The sequence below is a fragment of the Colletes latitarsis genome, chromosome 3 (assembly GCF_051014445.1).
Source record: "Colletes latitarsis isolate SP2378_abdomen chromosome 3, iyColLati1, whole genome shotgun sequence".
NCBI classification, from domain to species: Eukaryota; Metazoa; Arthropoda; class Insecta; order Hymenoptera; family Colletidae; genus Colletes; species Colletes latitarsis.
In genome coordinates, this window is record NC_135136.1 from 32,269,675 (window position 1) to 32,294,472 (window position 24,798).

At 41.3% G+C, this 24,798-nt stretch overlaps 2 protein-coding genes and 1 long non-coding RNA gene across 6 annotated transcripts in view; 1 reads left to right on the top strand and 2 right to left on the bottom strand.

The window, feature by feature from the left end:
- Nucleotides 1-1,375: 1,375 nt before the first annotated feature.
- On the bottom strand, nt 1,376-3,428 carry LOC143340377 (uncharacterized). Its single transcript, XR_013079419.1, has 4 exons — nt 2,926-3,428; nt 2,581-2,815; nt 1,742-1,894; nt 1,376-1,641 (listed from the first exon to the last, which is right to left on the bottom strand). It is a non-coding gene; the product is annotated as an uncharacterized LOC143340377 (long non-coding RNA).
- Nucleotides 3,429-3,659: 231 nt separating this feature from the next.
- On the top strand, nt 3,660-15,696 carry Ef-1a-f1 (translation elongation factor eEF-1 alpha chain). Its single transcript, XM_076762231.1, has 5 exons — nt 3,660-3,806; nt 8,969-9,298; nt 10,337-10,846; nt 11,095-11,588; nt 14,693-15,696. The coding sequence occupies exons 2-5, from the start codon at nt 8,986-8,988 to the stop codon at nt 14,759-14,761; spliced, it is 1,386 nt and encodes a 461-aa protein (XP_076618346.1). The 5' UTR covers nt 3,660-3,806; nt 8,969-8,985; the 3' UTR covers nt 14,762-15,696.
- A 1,445-nt stretch (nt 15,697-17,141) lies between these two features.
- The window catches only part of Cwo (transcription factor cwo), a 94,804-nt gene continuing 87,147 nt past the window's right edge, over nt 17,142-24,798 (bottom strand). For 2 of the 4 annotated variants that reach the window (XM_076762232.1, XM_076762234.1), the window contains 3 exons: nt 20,669-20,852; nt 20,311-20,547; nt 17,142-19,685 (listed from right to left, as the gene is read on the bottom strand). In XM_076762232.1, the coding sequence (XP_076618347.1) occupies nt 19,117-19,685; nt 20,311-20,547; nt 20,669-20,852 (990 nt within the window). In that variant the 3' untranslated portion in view covers nt 17,142-19,116. Of the gene's footprint in view, nt 19,686-20,310; nt 20,548-20,668; nt 20,853-22,095; nt 22,543-22,581; nt 23,002-24,798 lie in introns of those variants that run through there. The other 2 variants (XM_076762233.1, XM_076762235.1) reach the window with 2 other exon arrangements.

The window sequence follows — 24,798 nt, forward strand, 5'->3', positions numbered from 1 at the left end:
CTGTTCTCATCATTTTTTACCCTCTTTTCCTCTCCGAATCATTTCCTTAGTTGTAAGACTCCCTCAGAAGAGCTCGACCGATTCTCCGTATCTTTAAAAATTTTCTAAGTTCCCCGGAAAGATTTCAAATCTCCCGCCGCCAGAAAATTTCTGCGAATTCCTGGAAATGACGTCATTTCTAGGAATTCCTGAAATTTCTCGGAATCCCTGAAACAGATCGGAAAACCCTGAAACTTTACGGGGAGCCCTGAAATTTCTCGGAAATCCTGAAAATTCTTGGAATCCCTGAAATTTCTCGGAATCCCTGAAACTTCCAAGAAGTTTCAGGCAGCAGCTCCGGCCTGAATTTTTCGGCAAAAATTTTAAAGAGCCCCCCCCTGAAATCTTTCCCGGGCACTTTGACATTTCTCTGGAAGAACAACACCCCCATCCGGCAGCCCGGCTTTCAATCTCTCCTGCCAGCCGTCAACCGCCAGTGCCTCGTGCTAGCTGTGGGACTTTGAAATTTTTCCGCCAAGTGTTTGTTGTCCTCCTGCCAGCCGTGGAACTTAGAAATTTTTCTGGAAGATCGTCGCTGGCCCCTTCTCCGCTCTCCTGGTAGTCGCCATCCGCCATTGTTGTCGTCTCCTGCCGGCTGTGGAACTTAGAAAATTTTCGGGAAGGAACATCCCGAAAATTTTGCAGCGACCCCCCCCCCCCCCTCCCACTGGGTGGGAGACCGCCAGCCAGACCTGGCCGGACCCCCACCCCCCCTCCAGGGGAGGACCAGCTCCTGCCGGCTCCGCTGCTGCTGGGAGATGTTGCTGCTAGGAAGGCATGTCATGAAATGGCCCATTTAGAGTTGGGTTAACGAGTGTATATATAGAAACGAAGGCCCGAGCGAGCGCTTGTGAGAAAGCCCAGGCGGCGGCAGATTCGAAATCTTTCCGCGGGACTTTGAAAATTTTTGCCTCTGGCAGCTAGTACGCTGAGCTGGCGTTTACCTATCGATCGTAGCTATGGCATTGATGGTTTCAGATCCATTTTAGACTTGAAAATTTTTATCTCTGGCAGCTAGTACGGGAGCTGACGTTTACTGAATGAATGAATAAGTATCTCTAATCGACCATAGGTCAGGCGCTGACGGTTTTATGTCCATTTTAGACTTGTTATCAGGAGGGGATGGTAGGAGAAGAGGTGGCACGTATCTTATAACTAAGAAAAGGTAAAAATGATGAGGACACATGGAATTCTTTGAAATTATATCATTTATTGCCACAGATTAACATTATACAAAACTTTGTTACATATAAACATATTATATTATATTATATCATATCACAAGTTGTCAGCAACGATCAGCTGTGGTCAGCGATGATTAACTGACGTCGGGAGATGTTGGCAGAGGCCAGCTGGCAAACAGTAGCAAGTAGTAATCCTTACACGTTGTCGGAAGTATCAGGAGTGGTCAGCAGCGGTTAGCAGAGGCCAGCGGAGGGTGGCAGAAGTCAGTAGTAATCGTTGTAGGTTGACAGAAATATAAGCGGTGGTCAGCAGAGGAGAGCAGAAGTTGGGGAGGCTGGCAGTAGCCAGTAGTAATCGTCATACGTTGTCAGAAGTACCGGGGGTGATCAGCAGCGGTCAGCAGAGGCCAGCGGAGGGCTGTGAGAAAAATTCAGAAGTACATGTAGTCATACCTTGTACCTCGTACTTTTTACATTATAATTCAGCCAAAAAGCGTAAAACAGTTTTATAACATTACCTGCTAACACAAGTCAACCACCAGTAGAGGTATGTAGAGACCAGCAGTGGTCAGCAGAGGCGGGCAGAGGCTGGCAGAAGTCAGTAGTAATCCTTACACGTTGTCAGAAGTATCAGAAGTTATCAACAGCGGTCAGCAGGGGCCAGCGGAGGCCTGTGAGAAAAATTCAGAAGTACATGTAGTCGTACTTTGTAACTCGTACTTTTTACATTATAATTCAGTCAAAAAAGAGGTATAACTGAGAAAACAGTTTTATGACATTACCTGCAAGTTAACCAAAAGTAGAGGCGTGTAGAGACCAGCAGTGGTCAGCAGACGCGGGCAGAGTCTGGCAGTAGTCAGTAGTAATCGTTGTACGTTGTCAGAAGTGTCTGGAGGTGTCAACAGCGGTCAGCAGAGATGGGCAGAGGCTGGCAGAAGACAGTAGTAATCCTTACACGTTGTCAGACATATAAGCGGTGGTCAGCAGAGGCTAGCAGAGGCTGGGAGAGGCTGACAGTAGAGAGTTGTAATCATTGTACGTTGTCAGAAGTATCAGGTGTGGTCAGCAGCGGTCAGCAGAGGCCAGCGGAAGCTGGCAGAAGTCAGTTGTAATCCTTATACGTTGTCAGACATATAAGCGGTGGTCAGCAGAGGCTAGCAGAGGCTGACAGTAGAGAGTCGTAATCGTTGTACGTTGTCAGAAGTATCAGGTGTGGTCAGCAGCGGTCAGCAGAGGCGAGCGGAGGCCTGTAAGAAAATTCAAAAGTACTTGTAGTCGTAGCTTGTATCTCGTACTCTTTATCTTATACTTCAAGTAAAAAGGAGTATAACTGGGTAAACCAATTTTGTGACATTACCTGCTTACACAAGTTAGCCACGAGTAGAGGCATGTAGAGATCAGCAGTGGTCAGTAGAGGCCAGCGGAGGATAGCAGAAGTCAGTAGTAATCCTTATACGTTGTCAGACATATAAGCGGTGGTCAGCAGAGGCCAGCATAGGCTGGGAGAGGCTGACAGTAGACAGTCGTAATCATTGTACGTTGTCAGAAGTATCAGGTGTGGTCAGCAGCGGTCAACAGAGGCGAGCGGAGGCCTGTAAGAAAATTCAAAAGTACAGGTAGTCGTAGCTTGTATCTCGTACTCTTTATCTTATACTTCAAGTAAAAAGGAGTATAACTGAGTAAACCAATTTTATGACATTACCTGTTAACTCAAGTTAAGCAGTGTGAGTGGGCATCAGGCATGGGATATTTGCCGCATGTTTTACCTGGTTGGGCCGCTGGCTGGTCAGCTGGCCGCGAGTAAGTCCTTCCTCTCTCGACTCCCACGAGATGGTCCGAAATCACTTCGGTCAGCTTCGAAGAATCGAGGAAGAGGGCATGTGTCAGGTTGCCTTTATCCACCCCCCGAAACTGTACGAGCTCACGTACGCGTGTTCTGACACAGTATGAAAAAGTGGAATGAGGTGTCCCCGGTGCACCCGGGACTCCCTCTGGCATCTCTGCTGCAACTTCATCCCCCCTCCAGCGCTCGCAGCTCCCTCTTCGTCCTTCCCCCTGCCCGCCCACAGTGTCTGTCATCTTGTGCCGTCCTAGCGGCTAGCAAGCGACTACGGAAATACGTGCAATAACACGCGGACATTACAACCCCTCCATCCTGTCGATTCCGGTGAGTAAAATTCACTAAAAAAGATCTCCATCTTCCCGTATCTCTCGAAACCGGTCGCCTCGTAAAAATCGTAAAAATCTATCGCAAAAATCTAACCCCACCCGTGGACGCGGAACCCCCGAGCCGGCTCGACGACGACGTATCGATTCGACCCGGTGCAAGCTCCGTCCCGCGCCTCGATACTCGCCCGGCGTCGCGCGCCACGCGAGTCGAAATCATCCCCGGAGAAAGGCGTCGAGGCTAGGCGGCGAGTGGTGCGCGCGTCTCATTGCCGCCGCCATTACGCGACCCTTAGGACGTGCGACCGTTCGCTGCTCGGTCGGGTATCTTCCTCGTCGGCCATCCGTACGCGATATCGGGACGATTTCAACGTGTTACCGACCAGGCAACGCGCGATCTCTCCGATCGATCGAGAGGTAAGTGGCGTAGGAAGTCGATCAGCGCGACAGTCTCGACACGCCGGTTTCCCTCGTCCTCTAACCTCCTTCGTCCCGAGCAATCGCGCCTCCGTCGCTGAAAAGCCGACGTTTCCGGACGGGTTTCCACGCTCAGCGTCGGAATCGCGAGCTTGGAAATTACTGATCACCGCGAAATGACCGGCTATTATTAGAGGGTTCGTTCGACGGTCTATCGACGCTTCGATGAATCGATGGTTCCGTCTCGATTCGAGCGACTCCGTAATATCGATCCCGCGGACGCTGCATTGGGTCGTTCCCGGCATCCATGGGGGTGAGATCCTCTCGCGGCTCTCGGCGTCTCTCTTTCTTTTTAGGGGTCCGAATAAACGCGCACACTCGCGACTGGTGCTCGTATTTTCCACGTGGTCCGCGTGTCGCCCGAATCAATACCCTTCGAGGCTCGCGAGAGCCAGCCTCTACGTTGACACGTAAATATTAATTGTCCGCCCGATATACGGCGTCGATATCGCGACGACGAACCCCCGTACGCCCGGTGTGACACAAGGGGGTGGTGGCGCGGGTGTCGAGGATCGCACGCGAGTTACGTAGGACGCAAGAAATCGTCTTCTAAATCCGATTCGAGGTAACGAGTCGCGTACGTACGCCCCGGTAATCGAATATTCAACCCTCCAAAGTGTGGACGATGGCGAGACGAGACGCGTGACCCCGGACACCGTTTTGTGATCGCGATCCTGGTGCACGGAAGTTAGGGAAATAAGCCCTCGAATCGATTGCGTAACCATTTCGACGTCTCTGGAAGGGACGCGGGCTTCGAAGGGTTGTAAATACTTGTAGCTTTATATTTAGATTGAAATATATATTTCTGATCGAACTACGTAGGATAAATATGGAAAATTTGAACAGGGTGTTGGTAAACAAGTCAGAGATGGGGTTTGTGTGTTTAGATCGAATGATTCTTATGGGGGTTGTGTTGGTTGTATTGCAGTACGTTGTGTACTCTAATAATAAGCGAGTTATTAATAATGTCTCGTTGCAACGATAATATCGAGCACGATCGAGCTTCTAATAATTGGAAAGGAAAAATACAAATTATTATTTTACTCTGTAGTTTAGTGTACTTTACGTGTAAACTCGGAAAACTCCAAAATTGACAAAATGGCGGTACTTTGAAGGACTCATTCTAAAAGAGGCCTTGCTACAATTTCTCTGTCTGTATTTTTGCAATGAAAAGTTTCTAACGTATTTTATTTTCTATTGTTATGGCGACGCCACAATAAACGACTGGGAAGTCCCGTTCAATGGTCGCACACAGGCGGCCATTTCCGCCATAACAAAAGCATTGAGATTATCTGGAGATTCGAGTGATTTCTAAATTGGGAAAATAGTTTTGGAATTTGCAAACGATATATGTTGAAATTTAACGTTTGGAATATTTATAATACGACAATATTAATCGAGCAAACTTTGTATGGAATATATAATAATGTTTCTTTAACTACAGATATTTGAGTAATTTCTAAATTGGTAAAATATTTTTGGAATTTGCAAATGATATATGTTGAAATTTAACCTTTGGAATATTTATAATACGACAATATTAATCAAGAAGCTTCGTATGGAATATATAATAATGTTTCTTTAAGTACAGAGATTTGAGTAATTTCTAAATTGGTAAAGAATTTTGGAATTTGCAAATGATATATGTTGAAATTTAACCTTTGGAATATTTATAATACGACAATATTAATCAAGAAGCTTCGTATGGAATATATAATAATGTTTCTTTAAGTACAGAGATTTGAGTAATTTCTAAATTGGTAAAAAATTTTGGAATTTGCAAACGATATATGTTGAAATTTAACCTTTGGAATATATATAATACGACAATATTAATCGAGCAAACTTTGTATGGAATATATAATAATGTTTCTTTAACTACAGATATTTGAGTAATTTCTAAATTGGTAAAATATTTTTGGAATTTGCAAACGATATATGTTGAAATTTAACCTTTGGAATATTTGTAATACAACAATATTAATCGAGCAAGCTTCGTGTGAAATATATAACAAATCCTGTAAAAATAAATATATAATAAATGTTTCTTTAAGTACATTTCTTTTGCCTTTGGTATGGCCGATTAATTAGTACGAACGAAAGAATAGTGCTCTGGATAGAGATCGAATATTATCGCTTATTATAAGTTCGAATATTGTCGAATATTATAAGTTCCTCGTTGAACCAATCGAACTTGGTTCATTTGAATTTATAGCGGTGCTAGTAGTACGAGCCTACGTATGGTCAGCCGTGGCAAGCAATCTCGATATCTCGTCGGGCACCAATCTCTCGATGTATTCGTGGCCCGTTCGACCCGATAACGAACAGCATTCCCTGGTATCGAATTCTGGTCAATCATTAATGACGTGTACCACCTATTATTCGCAAATGGAAAGAGACATTCTGTGGGTACACTCACGACGAATCATATCGGCGAATTCAGTTCGCGATAAGTTACCGAATTTCGAATCTTATCGGTACAGAAAAGTTAACGTCACTTTCTACTCGAATCATTTAAAACTAAAATCTACTTACGAAAGATAAACATAAAAATATTGCTAGCTACAGATAATAATTGTACGAATATAATGTTTTTCTTAATCAATATTTCAATATTTAAAAATATTTCTTTATATTTGGTATTTCTAAGTTAAAAATTAAAACTTCTTTAGTTTTTATAAAATTACGTTTCGTCTGAATGGTTGGTTAATAGCTGAAGAAAACGTCCAATACAATGGCGGGCCATGAACGAATTGAATGAATAGAAGTAGGCTAACGAAATCGTGAATAATCTTCTGGATATACAGGGTGTTCGGCCAACCCTGGGAAAAATTTTAATGGGAAATTCTGGAGGCCAAAATAAGACGAAAATCAAGAATATCAATTTGTTGATGGACGCTTCGTTAAAAAATAATTAACGTTTAAAGTTCCGCCCGTACTGAATTTTTTTCTCGAAAATGCGTAGGATTTCGGGGGTATGTGTAATGACCAAAAATGATTGCAATTAACCCCTCTAACTAAATATAATTTTTTTAGCATGATTTGAAATTTTTTAATTTCGTCTAAAAATTTCAGTATCTACTCGAATTTTTTTCTCGAAAGTAGATAGGATTTCGGAGGTATGTGTATTCACCAAAAATGATTGTAATTGACCCCCGCAACCGAAAATAATTTTTCCAGAACGATTTGAAATTTTTGAATTTAATTGTTAATAACTTTTTAACAAGGCCTCAATTAAGAAATTGATATTCTTGATTTTCGTCTTATTTTAGCCTCTAGAATCTCCCATTAAAATTTTTCCCAGGGGTGACTGAACACCCTGTATATTCTCTCGACTGTGAGACCCACAACGAACCGTAGTTAAATTCTTCAGGCTTTTGCACTTGGTCTATAAGATAATTTTTCTATTAAAAAAGAAAAAACCAAGCCGGAAGTACGTGGGGGAATAAAGTTATCTAATGATACGTGTTACCACCGACTGAATTGGAAGACTTTGCCACGTGGTATTAAATACTTAATGTTATTACGTACTAGAAACCGTTCCAACCAAACGCTATTACGGACCCAATAAACTATATACCAGCGGTGGTCAATCAACGCTTAATAGAATTAATATGAACTGCAATTATTGTACAAGAATCTAATTTTTAACAGTCAAACCCACGAACATTCGATATATATTTATATTGAAAAGAAAAATAATTAAAATGATAAACATGGGTCACGGTCGAAACTAATTGCATTCTGTATTATTGACAAATTATTTAATGTTCCTCTAAAGAGATTATATAGGAATAGGTATAAGTGGAAAAGTATACTAATGGTCGGACGTGTCAGCAAAATTATAGTCAATCGCACGGATACGAAATAAATTTTCAAATTTTTTAAACATGTATTAAACTGTTTCGTACGAAACTTCGTTTTCGAGAAAATCGAGCTCAAAATCGTATGAGATCGCGTGTAACAGCGTTCGAGTTGGACATAGGTATAAGTGGAAGAATATGTTAATGGTCAGACGCGTCAGAAAAATTATAGTCAATCGCACGGGTTACGAAATAAATTTTCAAATTCAATTATATTATGTATGAGTCTATTTTTTCATACATTGAAGTATCAAAGGTTTATGTATGAATAAATTAATGGTGACCGTCTGAGAAAATATAAATATCGTGTATTGTTTATATTATTTATACTTCTCTATCGGGTTTGTAACTGCTCATTACATGCAATTCAATATTAAAAAAAAACTGCTTTAGATAATTAATAAATATCAACTTCATATGAATTACCTACACGAATGTACGCTAATAATTTTGGTTAAATATCGTACGATATTTTCAACTGTATGTAAATAAATTTACTCATGTACACGGTATAGTGTTGCAAAGATTAATTCGATTGAATTCTGTTTGTCTAAGCTAGGTTAATTGTAATTTGCAACTTTACGGTATTAAGGAACAACTTTTCTAATATTCTTAGAATTTCTACATATTCTTGACTAAAATACGCGTCGTTTGCCTTTCGAAACATCAAAATCGTCCGATCCGTTCAGGAGTTATGATTTTTTAAAAATACACATGAAATTTCAGGAGAATCGATCAATGGTATGATCAGACATTGTATTTTGGGTAATGAATTTTTTTCTCGAAAGCGCGTAGGATTTCGAGAATACGTCTATTCACCAAAAACGATTATAATGGACCCCTGCAACTGAAAATAATTTTTTCAGAATGATTTGAAATTTTTTAATTAAATTAACAACTTTTTAACGAAGCTTCAATCAACAAATTGGTATTCTTGATTGTCGTCTTATTTTGCCCTCTAAAATCTTCCATCAAAACTTTTCCCAGAGTTGGCCCAACGTCCCGTATATGTCATATAATCTCAATTCTATTAATATAATTCCTAACTCGAAATAGTTCCTGCAATGTACTATGTTTAAAAACTTAAGTGTTTCCAGTCTTCAGTTGTTTGTTACAAAGTAACTCGACAAAGAGCATCGCGAAAGCTGAAAATAATTGTCCCCCTTAAGTGACCGCCCCCAGAGCTGCCCCCGAGGGATCGATAGACGAGTTTTCACTTTTCTCTGCTCCTCCTCGCAGGTGACTGAAGCGTCAGCATGGGTAAGGAGAAGATTCACATAAACATCGTGGTGATAGGCCACGTAGACTCGGGCAAGTCCACCACGACCGGGCATCTGATCTACAAATGCGGTGGCATCGACAAACGTACCATCGAGAAGTTCGAGAAGGAGGCCCAGGAGATGGGCAAAGGTTCGTTCAAGTACGCCTGGGTGCTGGACAAGCTGAAAGCGGAACGTGAACGAGGCATCACGATCGACATCGCCCTTTGGAAGTTCGAAACTGCCAAGTACTACGTCACGATCATCGACGCCCCAGGACATCGCGATTTCATCAAAAATATGATCACAGGTAGCCTGGGAATTTGCACGCGGCCTCTTCGAAAGAAGTAGAAACCGTCGCTTTTGTCTGCAAAGCGACCATCGAGGACGATACGAGGAGAAGTTTCGAACCCTTCGCGAATACTTTGGAAAATCTCGAGAGACACTGTCGAGGGTGCTCGAACCTAGACACGAGATGGATTCAAGTACAATCGAACCTTGATCGAGTACATTCTTTTCAGTAGAAGATAGAAACGATCCGTGCAAAGCTTACTCTTTTCAATTCTTCTCAACGATCACAATTATTTTTAAACGAACAATGGATCTACCTTCTAATATTTGGAAAATACTACTCGGAAATACTGTATTCTCGCAAACATAATCGCGGATTTTGTTAAAATACTGAGCTACCGTTGCTGGAGCAAAACGATAAAGCGCTTTGTACTTGTAATTTTTAATTGTATGATACTTATGTATTAGTGACGAGTAAACGAGATTCGATTCTTTCAAACTGGTTCTAGGGTTCGAAACTATACACAAAACTCCCTCCAATTTATCAGTGGAAAAACCCTTTGCAAATGGCGGGTTGGGAGCCATAGTGGTGCAAGTTACATTTTAACTATTTTGCTTAAAATGATTAACTATTACCATAAATTGCGTTCGTTGTTTTAAAAAAAATCAAGACACATATTAAAGTTACAAAAACACTTCTACAAGCTCAGAAACCAGTTAATTGTAGTAACGACATCTTTGAAATTACGATTTTGTCATCGCTATAGACAATCACATCTTTTATACTCTTTAATATGCTTCACGAGACAAGATGGCGTAAGGTGGACTTACATCATTGTGGTTCGAAGTGCTTCGCTAACTTTGTTTAGTGACAAAGAATGAATTTACAAGTAAATCAATTTTTATGATAAATAGAAGACAGCTTGAAGGTTTCAACTCAAATTTGAAGAATTTAGACTCACACCACTATGGCTCCCAACCCGCCAAACGTTGTCGTTGAGATCGATTATCTCTAAGTCCCACGGTACAATAACGTTAATTAAATTGTTGATTACAGGGACGAGCCAAGCGGATTGCGCCGTGCTGATCGTGGCGGCTGGTATCGGCGAGTTCGAGGCCGGTATCTCGAAGAACGGACAAACTCGCGAGCACGCGTTGCTCGCGTTCACGCTCGGCGTGAAACAGCTGATCGTCGGCGTGAACAAGATGGACATGACCGAGCCACCGTACTCGGAGAGCCGTTTCGAGGAGATCAAGAAAGAGGTGTCGTCGTACATCAAGAAGATCGGCTACAACACCGCGTCGGTCGCGTTCGTACCGATCTCCGGATGGCACGGCGACAACATGCTCAAACCGTCGCTATTGACGCCTTGGTACAAGGGATGGAAGGTGGATCGCAAGGACGGGAACGCGGACGGTAAAACGCTCATCGAGGCTCTCGACGCCATCTTGCCGCCGTCCAGACCCACCGACAAGGCCCTACGTCTGCCTCTTCAAGATGTTTACAAGATCGGCGGCATTGGCACCGTACCGGTCGGTCGTGTGGAGACTGGCATCCTCAAACCAGGTACAAACATCGTTAGAAAGATGGTACCGTAAAGATAGAGGGGTTCTTCTTTTAACACTTTGACTGTCAGGTTGACTGTAGTGTGAGAGAGTGAAAATATCAAACAAATGTTTCAACAAATATTGTTAGGTACAATGTTCCACTATTAAAATAGTATGATGTCACAAAAGTAACGATATACGGAGTCTCAGCGAGCACAGAAAAATTTCAAATTGAAATATTTAAAAAGAAATGACTTTTTTTGTCAGGTATGTTGGTGACTTTCGCCCCGGCCGCGTTGACCACCGAGGTGAAGTCGGTGGAGATGCACCACGAGGCGCTCACGGAGGCACTGCCCGGGGACAACGTCGGCTTCAACGTGAAAAACATCTCCGTGAAGGAGCTGAGACGCGGCTACGTGGCGGGCGACTCAAAGAACCAGCCACCGCGGGGGGCGGCCGATTTCACGGCGCAGGTGATCGTCCTGAACCATCCCGGGCAGATCAGCAACGGTTACACGCCTGTCCTCGACTGCCACACCGCCCATATCGCCTGCAAGTTCGCGAAGATCAAGGAGAGGTGCGATCGTCGTACAGGGAAGACCACCGAGGAGAATCCAAGGAGCATCAAGTGCGGGGACGCCGCCATCGTGATACTGCAGCCGACCAAACCGATGTGCGTCGAGGCGTTCCAGGAGTTCCCGCCGCTGGGACGCTTCGCTGTTCGCGATATGCGTCAGACCGTCGCCGTGGGCGTCATCAAGGTACGCGTTACAACGAAAATAAGACGTCCAAGACGGCTTCGCGAGTACAATTCTTCCGGTAGACACGATGGAAGCGATCCTTTGCTGATGTAGACTCCATAAGACGTAGATTCTAGCAGAATTTGGTTCCAATCTCCTCTGAGGACTTTTGAGATTTGCAAGCTTCGACAGTTCGATCTTGTAATTTTCTTGTTGTTTTGTGTTTCTCTCTTCATTTTCGTTTTCTGATTCCTTTGTCGTTGGAGAGAAGAACAAGATGAATTGGTTAGGAGGCTACCAGCGATCTTAATTATATCTTGATTGATATGAATCGCCTACGCAAATTTATACCAAGAGATGTAGATTCTAGCAGAATTTGGTTCCAATCTCCTCTGAGGACTTTTGAGATTTGCAAGCTTCGACAGTTCGATCTTGTAATCTTGTTGTTTTGTGTTTCTCTCTTCATTTTCGTTTTCTGATTCCTTTGTCGTTGGAGAGAAGAACAAGATGAATTGCTTAGGAGGCTACCAGCGATCTTAATTATATCTTGATTGATATGGATCGCCTACGCAAATTTATACCAAGAGATGTAGATTCTAGCAGAATTTGGTTCCAATCTCCTCTGAGGACTTTTGAGATTTGCAAGCTTCGACAGTTCGATCTTGTAATCTTGTTGTTTTGTGTTTCTTTCTTCATTTTCGTTTTCTGATTCCTTTGTCGTTGGAGAGAAGAACAAGATGAATTGCTTAGGAGGCTACCAGCGATCTTAATTATATCTTGATTGATATGAATCGCCTACGCAAATTTATACCAAGAGATGTAGATTCTAGCAGAATTTGGTTCCAATCTCCTCTGAGGACTTTTGAGATTTGCAAGCTTCTATCAGTTCAATCTTGTAATTTTCTTGTTGTTTTGTGTTTCTCTCTTCGTCTTCGTTTTCTGATTCCTTTGTCGTTGGAGAGAAGAACAAGATGAATTGCTTAGGAGGCTACCAGCGATCTTAATTATATCTTGATTGATATGAATCGCCTAAGCAAATTTATACCAAGAGATGTAGATTCTAGCAGAATTTGGTTCCAATCTCCTCTGAGGACTTTTGAGATTTGCAAGCTTCGACAGTTCGATCTTGTAATCTTGTTGTTTTGTGTTTCTTTCTTCATTTTCGTTTTCTGATTCCTTTGTCGTTGGAGAGAAGAACAAGATGAATTGCTTAGGAGGCTACCAGCGATCTTAATTATATCTTGATTGATATGAATCGCCTACGCAAATTTATACCAAGAGATGTAGATTCTAGCAGAATTTGGTTCCAATCTCCTCTGAGGACTTTTGAGATTTGCAAGCTTCTATCAGTTCAATCTTGTAATTTTCTTGTTGTTTTGTGTTTCTCTCTTCGTCTTCGTTTTCTGATTCCTTTGTCGTTGGAGAGAAGAACAAGATGAATTGCTTAGGAGGCTACCAGCGATCTTAATTATATCTTGATTGATATGAATCGCCTAAGCAAATTTATACCAAGAGATGTAGATTCTAGCAGAATTTGGTTCCAATCTCCTCTGAGGACTTTTGAGATTTGCAAGCTTCGACAGTTCGATCTTGTAATCTTGTTGTTTTGTGTTTCTTTCTTCATTTTCGTTTTCTGATTCCTTTGTCGTTGGAGAGAAGAACAAGATGAATTGCTTAGGAGGCTACCAGCGATCTTAATTATATCTTGATTGATATGAATCGCCTACGCAAATTTATACCAAGAGATGTAGATTCTAGCAGAATTTGGTTCCAATCTCCTCTGAGGACTTTTGAGATTTGCAAGCTTCGACAGTTCGATCTTGTAATCTTGTTGTTTTGTGTTTCTTTCTTCATTTTCGTTTTCTGATTCCTTTGTCGTTGGAGAGAAGAACAAGATGAATTGCTTAGGAGACTACCAGCGATCTTAATTATATCTTGATTGATATGAATCGCCTACGCAAATTTATACCAAGAGATGTAGATTCTAGCAGAATCTGGTTCCAATCTCCTCTGAGGACTTTTGAGATTTGCAAGCTTCGACAGTTCGATCTTGTAATCTTGTTGTTTTGTGTTTCTTTCTTCATTTTCGTTTTCTGATTCCTTTGTCGTTGGAGAGAAGAACAAGATGAATTGCTTAGGAGGCTACCAACGATCTTAATTATATCTTGATTGATACGAATTGCCTGCACGAATTTATACCAACAAATATAGCTAAATATCATATGGTATTTTGAACAGTATGTGAAGATAGTTTACTTATGTACATGGAATAGTGTTGCAAAGGTTGCACATACAATTCAATGGAATTCTATTTGTCCAAAAGAGGTTAATTGTGATTCGTAATTTGGCATATTACTTGTTCGTTAATTTTAAAAAAGAATGCAAAGCCATTTTGTAAATAGGACTAACACAGTGTAAATGATACATCGTGATGTAATATTGTGGTGTACCATTTTGGTGATGCACCAAATAGTCTACCATTTACACTGTGTTACTCCAATTTGCAAAACGGTTTTGCTTTCTCTTTTAATAATAACGATCAAGTAATATGCCAAATGGTGTAACATTGTGGTGTACCACTTTGGTAGTCCACCAAATGAAATATAAATGATACACGGTGATGTAATATTGTGATATACCATTTTGGTGGCGCACCAACCGAAATATAAATGGTACATCATGGTGTAATATTGTGGTGTACCATTTCGGTGATGCACCAAATAGTCTACCATTTACACTGTGTTACTCCAATTTGCAAAACGGTTTTGCTTTCTGTTTTAATAATAACGAACAAGTAATATGCCAAATGGTGTAACATTGTGGTGTATCATTGTGGTAGTGCACCTAATAGCGTACCATTTAAATTACAACTAACCTTTTGGACAAACAGAATTTGCCCAAAGTAATTTCATGTGTAATCTTTGCAACACTATTCCATGTATACGAGTAAACTATCTGGATTGCACAGTGTAAATGAAACGGTACACCATAATGTACCATTTACACTGTACAATCCAAAAAAATTCTCTTATTTTCATTAGTGAAACGTTGTCATACAACAAAATGTCTCCTAAATTCCAATAAGTTGGTCTCATCGTATATTAATAAAATCGAATTGTTCGCAGAGCGTGACCTTCAAAGATACCCAGGGCAAAGTCACAAAGGCCGCGGAGAAAGCCCAGAAGAAAAAGTAACCATCAAGCTTTCTCGGAAGCTCGCAGTCCGCTGGCTGGCGCCCGACGAGCGTATCCGCGAAGGGATCCTCATCCAGGATGCAGTACGCCGCGGCTGCTCCATTAAATTCATACTCAACTATTAATACAAAACGTGAAAAGATGTTGCGCTTACCCCCGTTACATTATCCGATAGTATTGAATCCGCGCATCTATCCGAATCTGCACATTCAGTTCACCCATGCCCCGCGCACGCCCCACATATGCTAGGTGGATTCTTACGTTTTTACAAATCATTCTTACATTGACGAATATGTGTCCAATTACAGGTAATACTCAGTTCCCTTGGACTCTGTGTAGTTAGGTTTTTCAATTAATACGTACATGTACACCGAACGACACCAAGACGGGATGTCGTGGCGACGATCTGTCACGCGCGATACGAAACACTAGGCAGCGGCTAGGACCACATCACTATAACACACACTATGCTCGATGCGTTCGAGCATTCCCTCTCCTCGACGCGTAAACACCCGGAAACGATCGGCCGTTTCTCCTTCCCGCGCGATTTATTAGCAACTGACCAGCCAACCGGAAACAAGGAAAAAAAAATGGACGGCTCGCCGCTGCCGCGCATCCCCGACAATTTTCAATCGACTGATTTCCGAAGGATTCGTTAAAGGCTGATTTCGTTGAAGACCTTTTGGTTGCCTCGCCAGCGTATAATTTTATTACTCGTTTGAACAAAGTATTTATCTCTAGTTAGGGAACATTAGACCGTGTCCCGTCACCATCCGTTTCGCGACTCGCTGTGAACCCGTTCCACGCGAGAACGTCGATGTTCTCGATCGCGAGTCGCCTGTGTTAATCTCGACTGCCCCCCGAATAGATGCGTTCTACGATTGTTTTGACCCTTAGTCAGTATTATGTTGATGTAATAAAAAAAACAATTTTAATTGCACCGTTTGTTGCGTTTACTTTACCCCAGTCCCATTCAAGTTCTAGCAAAATCACACTCGAGGGATGGGGATCGAATTGTTGAGAAGTTCTCAACAATCTAAGTAAGGTACGAGTTTTCATCGACTAAAATCCTATATCCACTTCGTATTTTGTTATCATATACGGTCAGTATATTATACGTACACGATGTAAAATAATAAAGATCATTTAGAGAATCTTTTTTAACAAACAGAAATTAAACAAAATTAAAAAAAGCCTGAATCTTTCGCCAGTGGAAAGCATATGATTTACCAGAATATTTATTTTAAATAAATTCTGAATTTCTCGTTAGAAACTAAGCATCCTTATCTATGTTTAACTACCCACTTTTAAATAATCATTAACAAGCAACGAAAGTATGCTTTTAATAATACGTTTTTAAATATACCTATCATAATTCATTTGATAATCAGAACCATTCTAGATAATTCTGCTTACAAAGCGATAAAACGATCGTTAAAATACAATTATTTGAAAAACAATTTGAAAGCTATTTTAATTCGCGCGAGTAACGAAAACGAAATCGTACCATGAATATTCAAGATAAATAATAATTCGCCAACGACGAGCAGAGAAAGTACACTTTCGCCGGAGAAGATGAACGAAAAAACATTAAGGTGCACGTTCGCTTTTAAGATAAGTAAAAGAAAACTAGGAAGTGCACGCAATCCATTTACTTTCGCGTTGACAGGCACGCGTGATCGTTTATAATGATGATAAAATAATAAACGTACGATTGAAGTTGCTCCGTTGCGAATGAATTGTAAAACTTGTCACGATTCGCTCTGCGAATGTCGTCTTCTGCTCGTCACGATCGTGGATCGACTGTGGCGGCTCGACTTTCAAATTCTTCGCGACGACCGTATTATTATTTGGGGGTTCACGGAGCGTGATTGGTCCTTCGAATTTCTGGAGAAGGAAGACCAACGTTCGAATAATCTTTTCGCTAATTAAAAGGATCGATTCCTAGAACCGAATTGTTGTGAATAATAGGGTTTACAAAAATTGGGAATAAATGTCAGCCATCTTGGAAAATATTCGTTTCGAGAAATCCGTATTCTAGATTTGCTAAATAACAGATATAAAACCTGTATCGAGTAATGGAGTATGGTTAATCAGCTCGTGATTTCGATAAAAAATATCTTATGATAATAAAGTGAAAAAATTATACTTTCCTGCTATGGTAACAGTAACTTGAATCATTGTCGATTGCGTGTAACGGAGATGATACACTTCCAGGAAGCGACTGAAATAACTTGATAACAATCTGGCAGGATAGCTCGCGAGAACCTAAAAGATAAAAATTGCAACAATCCAGGGGACAAAACTTGTGACATTTTAAAGGGTTATTATACTGACCGATCCGACGGAAACTGTGGGTGCAGAGACGCGTGGTAGACGATTATGGTAAATATAATTTATTCCGTATAAATTCTTCGTTAACATTACAACTAGACGTGATATGTACAAATATATATTTAATGCAACGATCTTACAAGAATTTAGTGTAATGCAGGTCTTGGTCAGTCGTTAATTGCCGAGGCCCGTTTACCCGGGGTGTCTCGTGCGGACTCGATCCTCGTCGCGATCGAACGTGACGATTACTCGCAGAAACTAAACGCTTTCCTCGTAAATGAAACTGTGTAGGCACTTTTGTCGGCTACCTTACGCTTCGAACAAAGGAAAGGGAAGGAAGAAGGAAAAAAAAACATAGAATTTGGAGAAACTCCAAGTCAAGGTCGTTCGCGAGGGCGGAAAGGTTGAGAAAACTCGTCCTTAATACTAATTGGCAAACGTTGACGACGGAACCTATTATAGTTTTCGGATGCCTGCAGCTTCGTCGATCGACGAAAAAAGAAGAAAAGAAAGAATAAAAGGGTGAAGCACGGAGAGACAGACCGAACGGATAGAGGAAGATGCAACGATACGACGGTAAAACGTTCGCGGCGAGAAAGAAAATGAGAGAAACAGAAGGAACGGGACTCGACTGCGATAATATCCACGAAATAAAAAAGAAGGGCACACCGAAGCTAAAGCAACCCGGGGCTCCAAACGCCCTAATACTCTCTATCTACGACCTCTATCGCTCTTTCTCTCGAACCTCGTAAATGCTAAGACAACCCACAGCCTCGATAAATATACAAAAACATCCTCTCGACGCCCCCCGTTGTTCTTTGCATTATAGGGAGAACGAAAGACCTGGGGCAGGCGAACCCTTCTCGTCGAATCAGAATGGTAGGGAAAGATGGAGATCAGCCCTAAAAAGCTTCGCCCATACGCGAACGGCTATATAAAAATTTGTTAACATTGTCCAGGTTCTACTGTGGGAGTCCTGTCGATGAGATAGTTGGGGGAGTCGGTTGAGCGCTTGCGAGAGGAACGGTCCCTCTGGCGGCGAGTACGGGAAGCGATGGACCCCACGCTACTTAATAGTACTGCTCCTCTTCGTTCAGAGAACTGATCTTTCTTTCTCCCTACCGTCCCCCGCCATTTTGGTAGGATCATTTATATTATTACTCGAACGTTTCTCCACGAATGCACTTTACGAGGACCTACAGTAGCGGTCGAAACGCAAGGGAACAGTAAGGATCGTTGTCATAAATTCTCGACCGACGCGATACAGACGTTTAACATCGATAGATCCCTTCGCCGGAAGGACTCTCGATCTCCCTTATAACGGAACTAGTAAGACGGTAGGAGTGTCTCTCGGATCTTACGTACTAAAGAACCAGAAAGAAAATTAAATCACTATCCCCTTATGGACGGGGACAGTGTGACTGGTCCCCGTCGAAGAGGCGGTCTAACCGACTGAAATACTTGGTCAGAATCAGCGTACGCGTACTCGCGACGTCTGAGAGACTGCCTCTGGACACGATTCAGACTCCCATGGAACGCGACACGATTGAACATAGTTTGTGTGCCGAAAATACGGACACGTAGGTTGATCATCGCTCAGAGGCAACGTTCACATCTCCGTGCAGTAATGATTCTTTAAATGAACGTCGCGCGTTCATCTTTTGCGCAGCGGGGGCGAAACGACAGCATTGTCTTTTACACAAATCGTCGCTGTCATCCTCTCTCGAACGTCTTTCACCGCTGCACTGGTTCCAAGACAGAAGCGTTCAACTAGCGAATCATCGCTGTACACGATTCTAGCGCGATGGGGCATAAACACCTTGTTGTTCGAAGAACACCTCAGTTGTCCACTTGCGTATTGCGTCGAACCACGTTCCCCGCTTGCGTTTCCACCGAGTGGATCGAGATAGGTCGTCGAGCCACCGTCGTCCACCGAGTCTAGGAACACACGCGTGGACGGAGCCTACCTCGACATCGAGCCACGTTCAAAGAACGCCTCACGCGTTCTCGTCTTGGGTCTGCTATTGATGCGTGGGACTGTGATGGTTCGACCACGCGGGCGGCGTCGACTGGTTGAAGTTCACCGATATCGTCACGGGATGGAGGACCGTGTCGGGCCCGGTGTCCGGGATGAAGTTGAGATGAGGCCTGAGCAGGGACGCCTCCACAGTTAGAGGTACGTAGAAAGCGCCACCGTCGTGAAGAGCAAAGATGGGCACGCCGTGGGAGGAGGATGGCTTCTCGGAGCCGGTGGCTGGCGGCGGGCTGGACTTTATCCTCTCCGCGGAGAACCTTTGCTTGATCGAGCTCTTGAACTTGTAGTTGGATGGCTTGCAGCTGGTCGCGGGCGGCGTGCTGTGCGAATGGGTGCTGTGATTGCTGTCGTCGCTGACGATCGTAGGCGGCGGGATGATCGCGGAGCGCAGGGGACGCTCCGGGTCCCCGAACGAGCTCACGCCCGAGCTGGAACCGTGGTCCGAGTGGCCGTTGGGCTGACACATCGTGGGAATGCTGGTGTGAGCGTAACCGTTGCCGTTCGCGGTCCCGTTCGACGTCGGCATCTCCGGATGGGGAAAGCCCAGTCTGTCACCTGGAAATTGCAAACATTCCCGTAATCGTCATCGTTCTGGATCTTCAAGGCTAAGAAGCTAAACCCTTCGAATCCCTCACAGCTGGTTCACAACAGCGACTAGAATGGGAGCAATTCTATCTTCTTGGTGTGTTCGTAACATTTTTACTTGATTCAGGCAAGCTTTATCGTGAGTACTGTGTAAATACAGGAACAAAATTTTAATGGGTGATTCTAGAGGCCAAAATAAGGCGAAAGTCAAGAATACCAATTTGTTAATCTAGACTTCGTTAAAGAGTTATTAACGTTTAAAGTGGAGTTTCTCGCGCGCACGCAGCTGTACACAGATTGCTATTCTACACATGTGACTTTAAATGCTAATAACTTCTTAACGAAGCTTCGATCAACAAATTCGTACTCTTGATTTTAGTCTTATTTTAGCCTCTAGAACCTCACATTACAGTTTTTCTTTGTGTTTTAAGTTTAATGTAATTTTCTTTTGACGACTCGTTTGCCTTTGCAAGCATGGTTTCAAGCTACATCTTCAAGGTTTTCCGAATTCCAAAAATATTGTCCGGTGGTTTTCAAAGTGTAAGGATGAGAGATTGGGGTCCTTCTTGATTTCTTAAAGACAACGAGTACTTACTAGTAGCCAAGATCTTCTCGCAGTGCTGCTGCAGATGGTTGATCAACTGCACGCACAGAGAGTCCCTGGCGAAGTAACCTTCCACCTCGACGAGGAAGTGCATGGTTTCGCTTAGGCACTCCTGGAAACCCAGCCTATAGTGTTCTGCAGCGGTGGACGCCACGGTGGAGTGCGAGACGCTGTCCACGCTGTCCTCGGGGTGTGTGTGCGCGGACGACACCGCAGAGTGCTTCGTTTCTGAAGAACGAAACGACAAAAATTTAATAGTTGCTACGAGTCAGAAGGGTCGAAGAAATATTAAGGATATTCGTGGAACGAGAAAAGCTGATTTGCTAAACTACTTTCTTTTGAATAATACCTTGTCGAAGACCCTGAAGATGCTTCATATGACGAATGGCCATTTCAATGATCTCCGTCTTTTCAACCCTTCCTCTGCCTTTCTTCAAGTATTCGGCCGGTATGAGTCTACTGAGATCCGCCAAACAATTGTTCATGCGATCTCTTCTTCGCTTCTCGATGATCCTATGAGACATCGGATCTTGCTGCAACAAAATAAACAACAACGAGTTAAACAACGATTACTTAGAAGCGATTGGAAACATCAATCCTACCAAGTAATTGCATAGGAGCGCGTAAATTTTATAATTTTTACAAACATCGATCAATTTAAATAGTAAAATAATTTTCGTTTCAAGATGCTTCGTCAAAATTGAATTATCGACGAATTAATAGAGGAGTACCTACTTAAATTTGGAAAATTTTATTCGATGAGAAATAAGAAATTTCTTTCTAAAACACTCTACCTAACCAATGCTACCAACTGAACACAAACATGCCTGATGACGAAAGAAGAAAGCTATGCGAAAACTGCAACGTTACCCTAACTATCCGACATAATTTTTGCTTAACGTATTTAAAAACTGAATTACCTTAAAATAATGAACTATAGTGGCTTTACATGAAAAAATATAAAGAAATTATAATTTATTAAATTAAGGTTGCGTTAAATTAAAATATTTTTTGTTTTGTGTTATACATGCATTTATATTTTTCATAAAAATTAAGTTCCTTATGTGGAATTTAAAAAAAAATATTTGTTTTTAATAAGTTTTCGGAACGTAACTCCTCTATTTATACTAGCTCTGGGTCTCATATAACACGGTATTTTCTAAGAACCTATCTACCGTGTTATAGGAGGGTTATTTGTATTTTAAAAACAGAGATCTTGAAACAGAACGATATATATTCCGAAGAGACAAATTCTATTACTTTTAGTACGCTCTGATTCGCAGGTGAATTATTTGCAACGCAAAATAAAACTTTTCTTTTTATTTCAACGTGTTCTACTCGCCCAGAGGATAAAAAGTTTAAAAGAAAGCACGCGTCGCGAACGAACCGTTTCTTCGCAAAAGATGATCAAAGATTTGACCAATCAGATCGCGGGAAATTGCTACCGATAGAAAATTCGTTCCCCCACTCTGCCACCCGTTACTATGTAACGTCGATACACGTATGCACACGCCCCCATGCAAGCACAACATGAACCAAAACGGTCGACGCTTTCTTCGAAGAGAAAATTCAAAAAAACGTTTTCAAAAAAAAATCTTGCATTTCCAATGGAGACGGACAAAATTTTATTCGAATACAAAACCGTGAAAAAAGAATCAATAATTTTACGTTTTAAATTCAAATTTAAATTCTATCTACAATTTAAATTGAAATTATTATTTGAAAATTTTGTCCAGCTCCGAATTTCAAGCAGTTTTTTTCCCAACGATTCTCCACCTGTCCAGATATGTAGGATCGTCTACGAAAACCGAGTCAAATACATTTGTTCACACTCTGGTGGTTAGATCACATGATCACTGTCCAAAGATATTCTAAGCACTCGAAACTTGTTAACTATACTCTTAACAGCGTCGAATCAGCGCCTTATTAATACACAAACACAGCCGAATAATTACGTATGTAAATTTCTCGTAGTCGGAAACAGATAGACACTATAGACAGTCTCTGCGTAAGAAATAAATATTGCACGTTCGCACTGTTTTGCACCACGTTTTACCTTCGGGAGGATCGTCAATATTTATCCGTACCGACGATCGCGCGGAAATCGTAATGCAAACTGTCCGACGGGGTTCCTTGAGCGCGGTAAAAAAGAGATTTTAGAAAGAAATCGATTTCACCGTCGATAACACAGAACACCATACATTCCCCGCGAAATTAATGGTAAAAGCCGGTGGTTGCGCCCAAGTAGAAAGAAAGTATCACCTCTTTGTTCAAACAGCGCCTCTTCCTCATCGACGGCGAGTGCACTGCCGCGTCTACGTGACTGTTCGTCGGATAATATTGCATATTCAAAATATTGTCCATGCTATGCGTCACCATCGTGCTTCGTTGTACCGAGACGCGCGTGAAATCGTAAGGCAAATTCGCCTCGGTTAATTCCACTTCTTTCTGCGAGTGTCGCGCAGATGTATATTTTCTTCGCGTACGACTTGGAATCGGTATAAACGGAACGAACACGACAGAGGTTTCGAGACGAACGTAATTTCTGTTCGTGGTACGATCGAGTGCTCGAGACTGTTCGCGTACGCGAGGAACAATACGATCGGTGCGACGAGGAGGCTCTCTGTAATCCTGTGCGTGCTTCGATATGGCACAGCCAAGACTGCGATCCACGACTGGCGGCGCTTACGTTCCTTTAACGAGGAGGGAGATGTCGCTCGACGATGACGCCGCGCTATCACGTGTTGTAAACGCGATGCATAACGCCCAACACGTGAGGAAACACGTTTCGTCGAGGAAGCCTGCTCCGGGAATTATCTTCTGCCGGCAGTTTTCGCTCCCTGCGTGTGCCTATGCATCCGTTCCCGCCGTTGGAAAAATTTCAGACGGGAGCACGGTGTTTTTCTATGCAAACGACGCTCGATACCGCCTTGAACCAGATCGAGTTCGAGACTGACCACTGGCTCCGCGTCACGCGCGAGAAATTACGTATAGCGATTCCTTTGCGAATATAAAACCGTTTAATAATAATTTGAACGTATAAATATATCGAATGGTCGAAACGTCCCTGATCCTACGCGTTCGGGAACACTAATTTTAAATTCGATTCTTAGTAATTTTAATTTTAATTTTCAAAAAACTACTCAATGCAATTGATATACGAAAATATGAGATAGGAATTATTGTATTTGGATGTTGAGACGACCTTCTACAAAACTCCTATTTCATTAATTTTATTAATAAAATTATTAGTAAAATAATTTCAATTTTAATTTTCAAAAACCTACTCAATGCAATTGATATACGAAAATATGAGATAGGAATTATTGTATTTGGATGTTGAGACGACCTTCTACAAAACTCCTATTTCATTAATTTTATTAATAAAATTATTAGTAAAATAATTTCAATTTTAATTTTCAAAAACCTACTCAATGCAATTGATATACGAAAATATGAGATAGGAATTATTGTATTTGGATGTTGAGACGACCTTCTACAAAACTCCTATTTCATTAATTTTATTAATAAAATTATTAGTAAAATAATTTCAATTTTAATTTTCAAAAACCTACTCAATGCAATTGATATACGAAAATATGAGATAGGAATTATTGTATTTGGATGTTGAGACGACCTTCTACAAAACTCCTATTTCATTAATTTTATTAATAAAATTATTAGTAAAATAATTTCAATTTTAATTTTCAAAAACCTACTCAATGCAATTGATATACGAAAATATGAGATAAGAATTATTGTATTTGGATGTTGAGACGACCTTCTACAAAACTCCTATTTCATTAATTTTATTAATAAAATTATTAGTAAAATAATTTCGATTTTAATTTTCAAAAACCTACTCAATGCAATTGATATACGAAAATATGAGATAGGAATTATTGTATTTGGATGTTGAGACGACCTTCTACAAAACTCCTATTTCATTAATTTTATTAATAAAATTATTAGTAAAATAATTTTAATTTTAATTTTCAAAACCTACTCAATGCAATTGATATACGAAAATGTGAGATAGGAATTATTATATTTGGATATTGAGACAACCTTCTACAAAACTCCTATTTCATTAATTTTATTAATAAAATTATTAGTAAAATAATCAAAATAAGACGAAAATCAAGAATACCAATTTGTTCATGGAGGCTTAACGTTTAAAGTTCCGCTCGTATTGAATTTTTTTCTCGAAAATGCGCAAGATTTTGGGGGTATGTCTATTGACCAAAAATGATTGTAATTAACTCCCCTAGCTAAAAATAATTTTTCCAGAACGATTTGAAATTTTTCTTTTTCATCGAAAAATTTAGACACCTACCTACCCCCTTGTCGATTTTTCTTAAAAATTCGTTTTTCATTTTTAGTAATTTTGTTTGACGCCCTACAAAAAAGTTGTCTAATACTTTTTTGTAGGTACCCAAAAGCTCTACTTCAGAAAAAAGTTTCATTGAAATATATTCA

Bases quoted from the DNA above. Each gene is read 5' to 3' on its own strand.
- Ef-1a-f1 (XM_076762231.1), top strand. From the start codon at position 8,986: ATGGGTAAGGAGAAGATTCACATAAACATCGTGGTGATAGGCCACGTA. The intron at 9,299-10,336 runs GTAGCCTGGGAA...TGTTGATTACAG, and splicing joins CATCAAAAATATGATCACAG to GGACGAGCCAAGCGGATTGC. The intron at 10,847-11,094 runs GTACAAACATCG...TTTTTTTGTCAG, and splicing joins GACTGGCATCCTCAAACCAG to GTATGTTGGTGACTTTCGCC.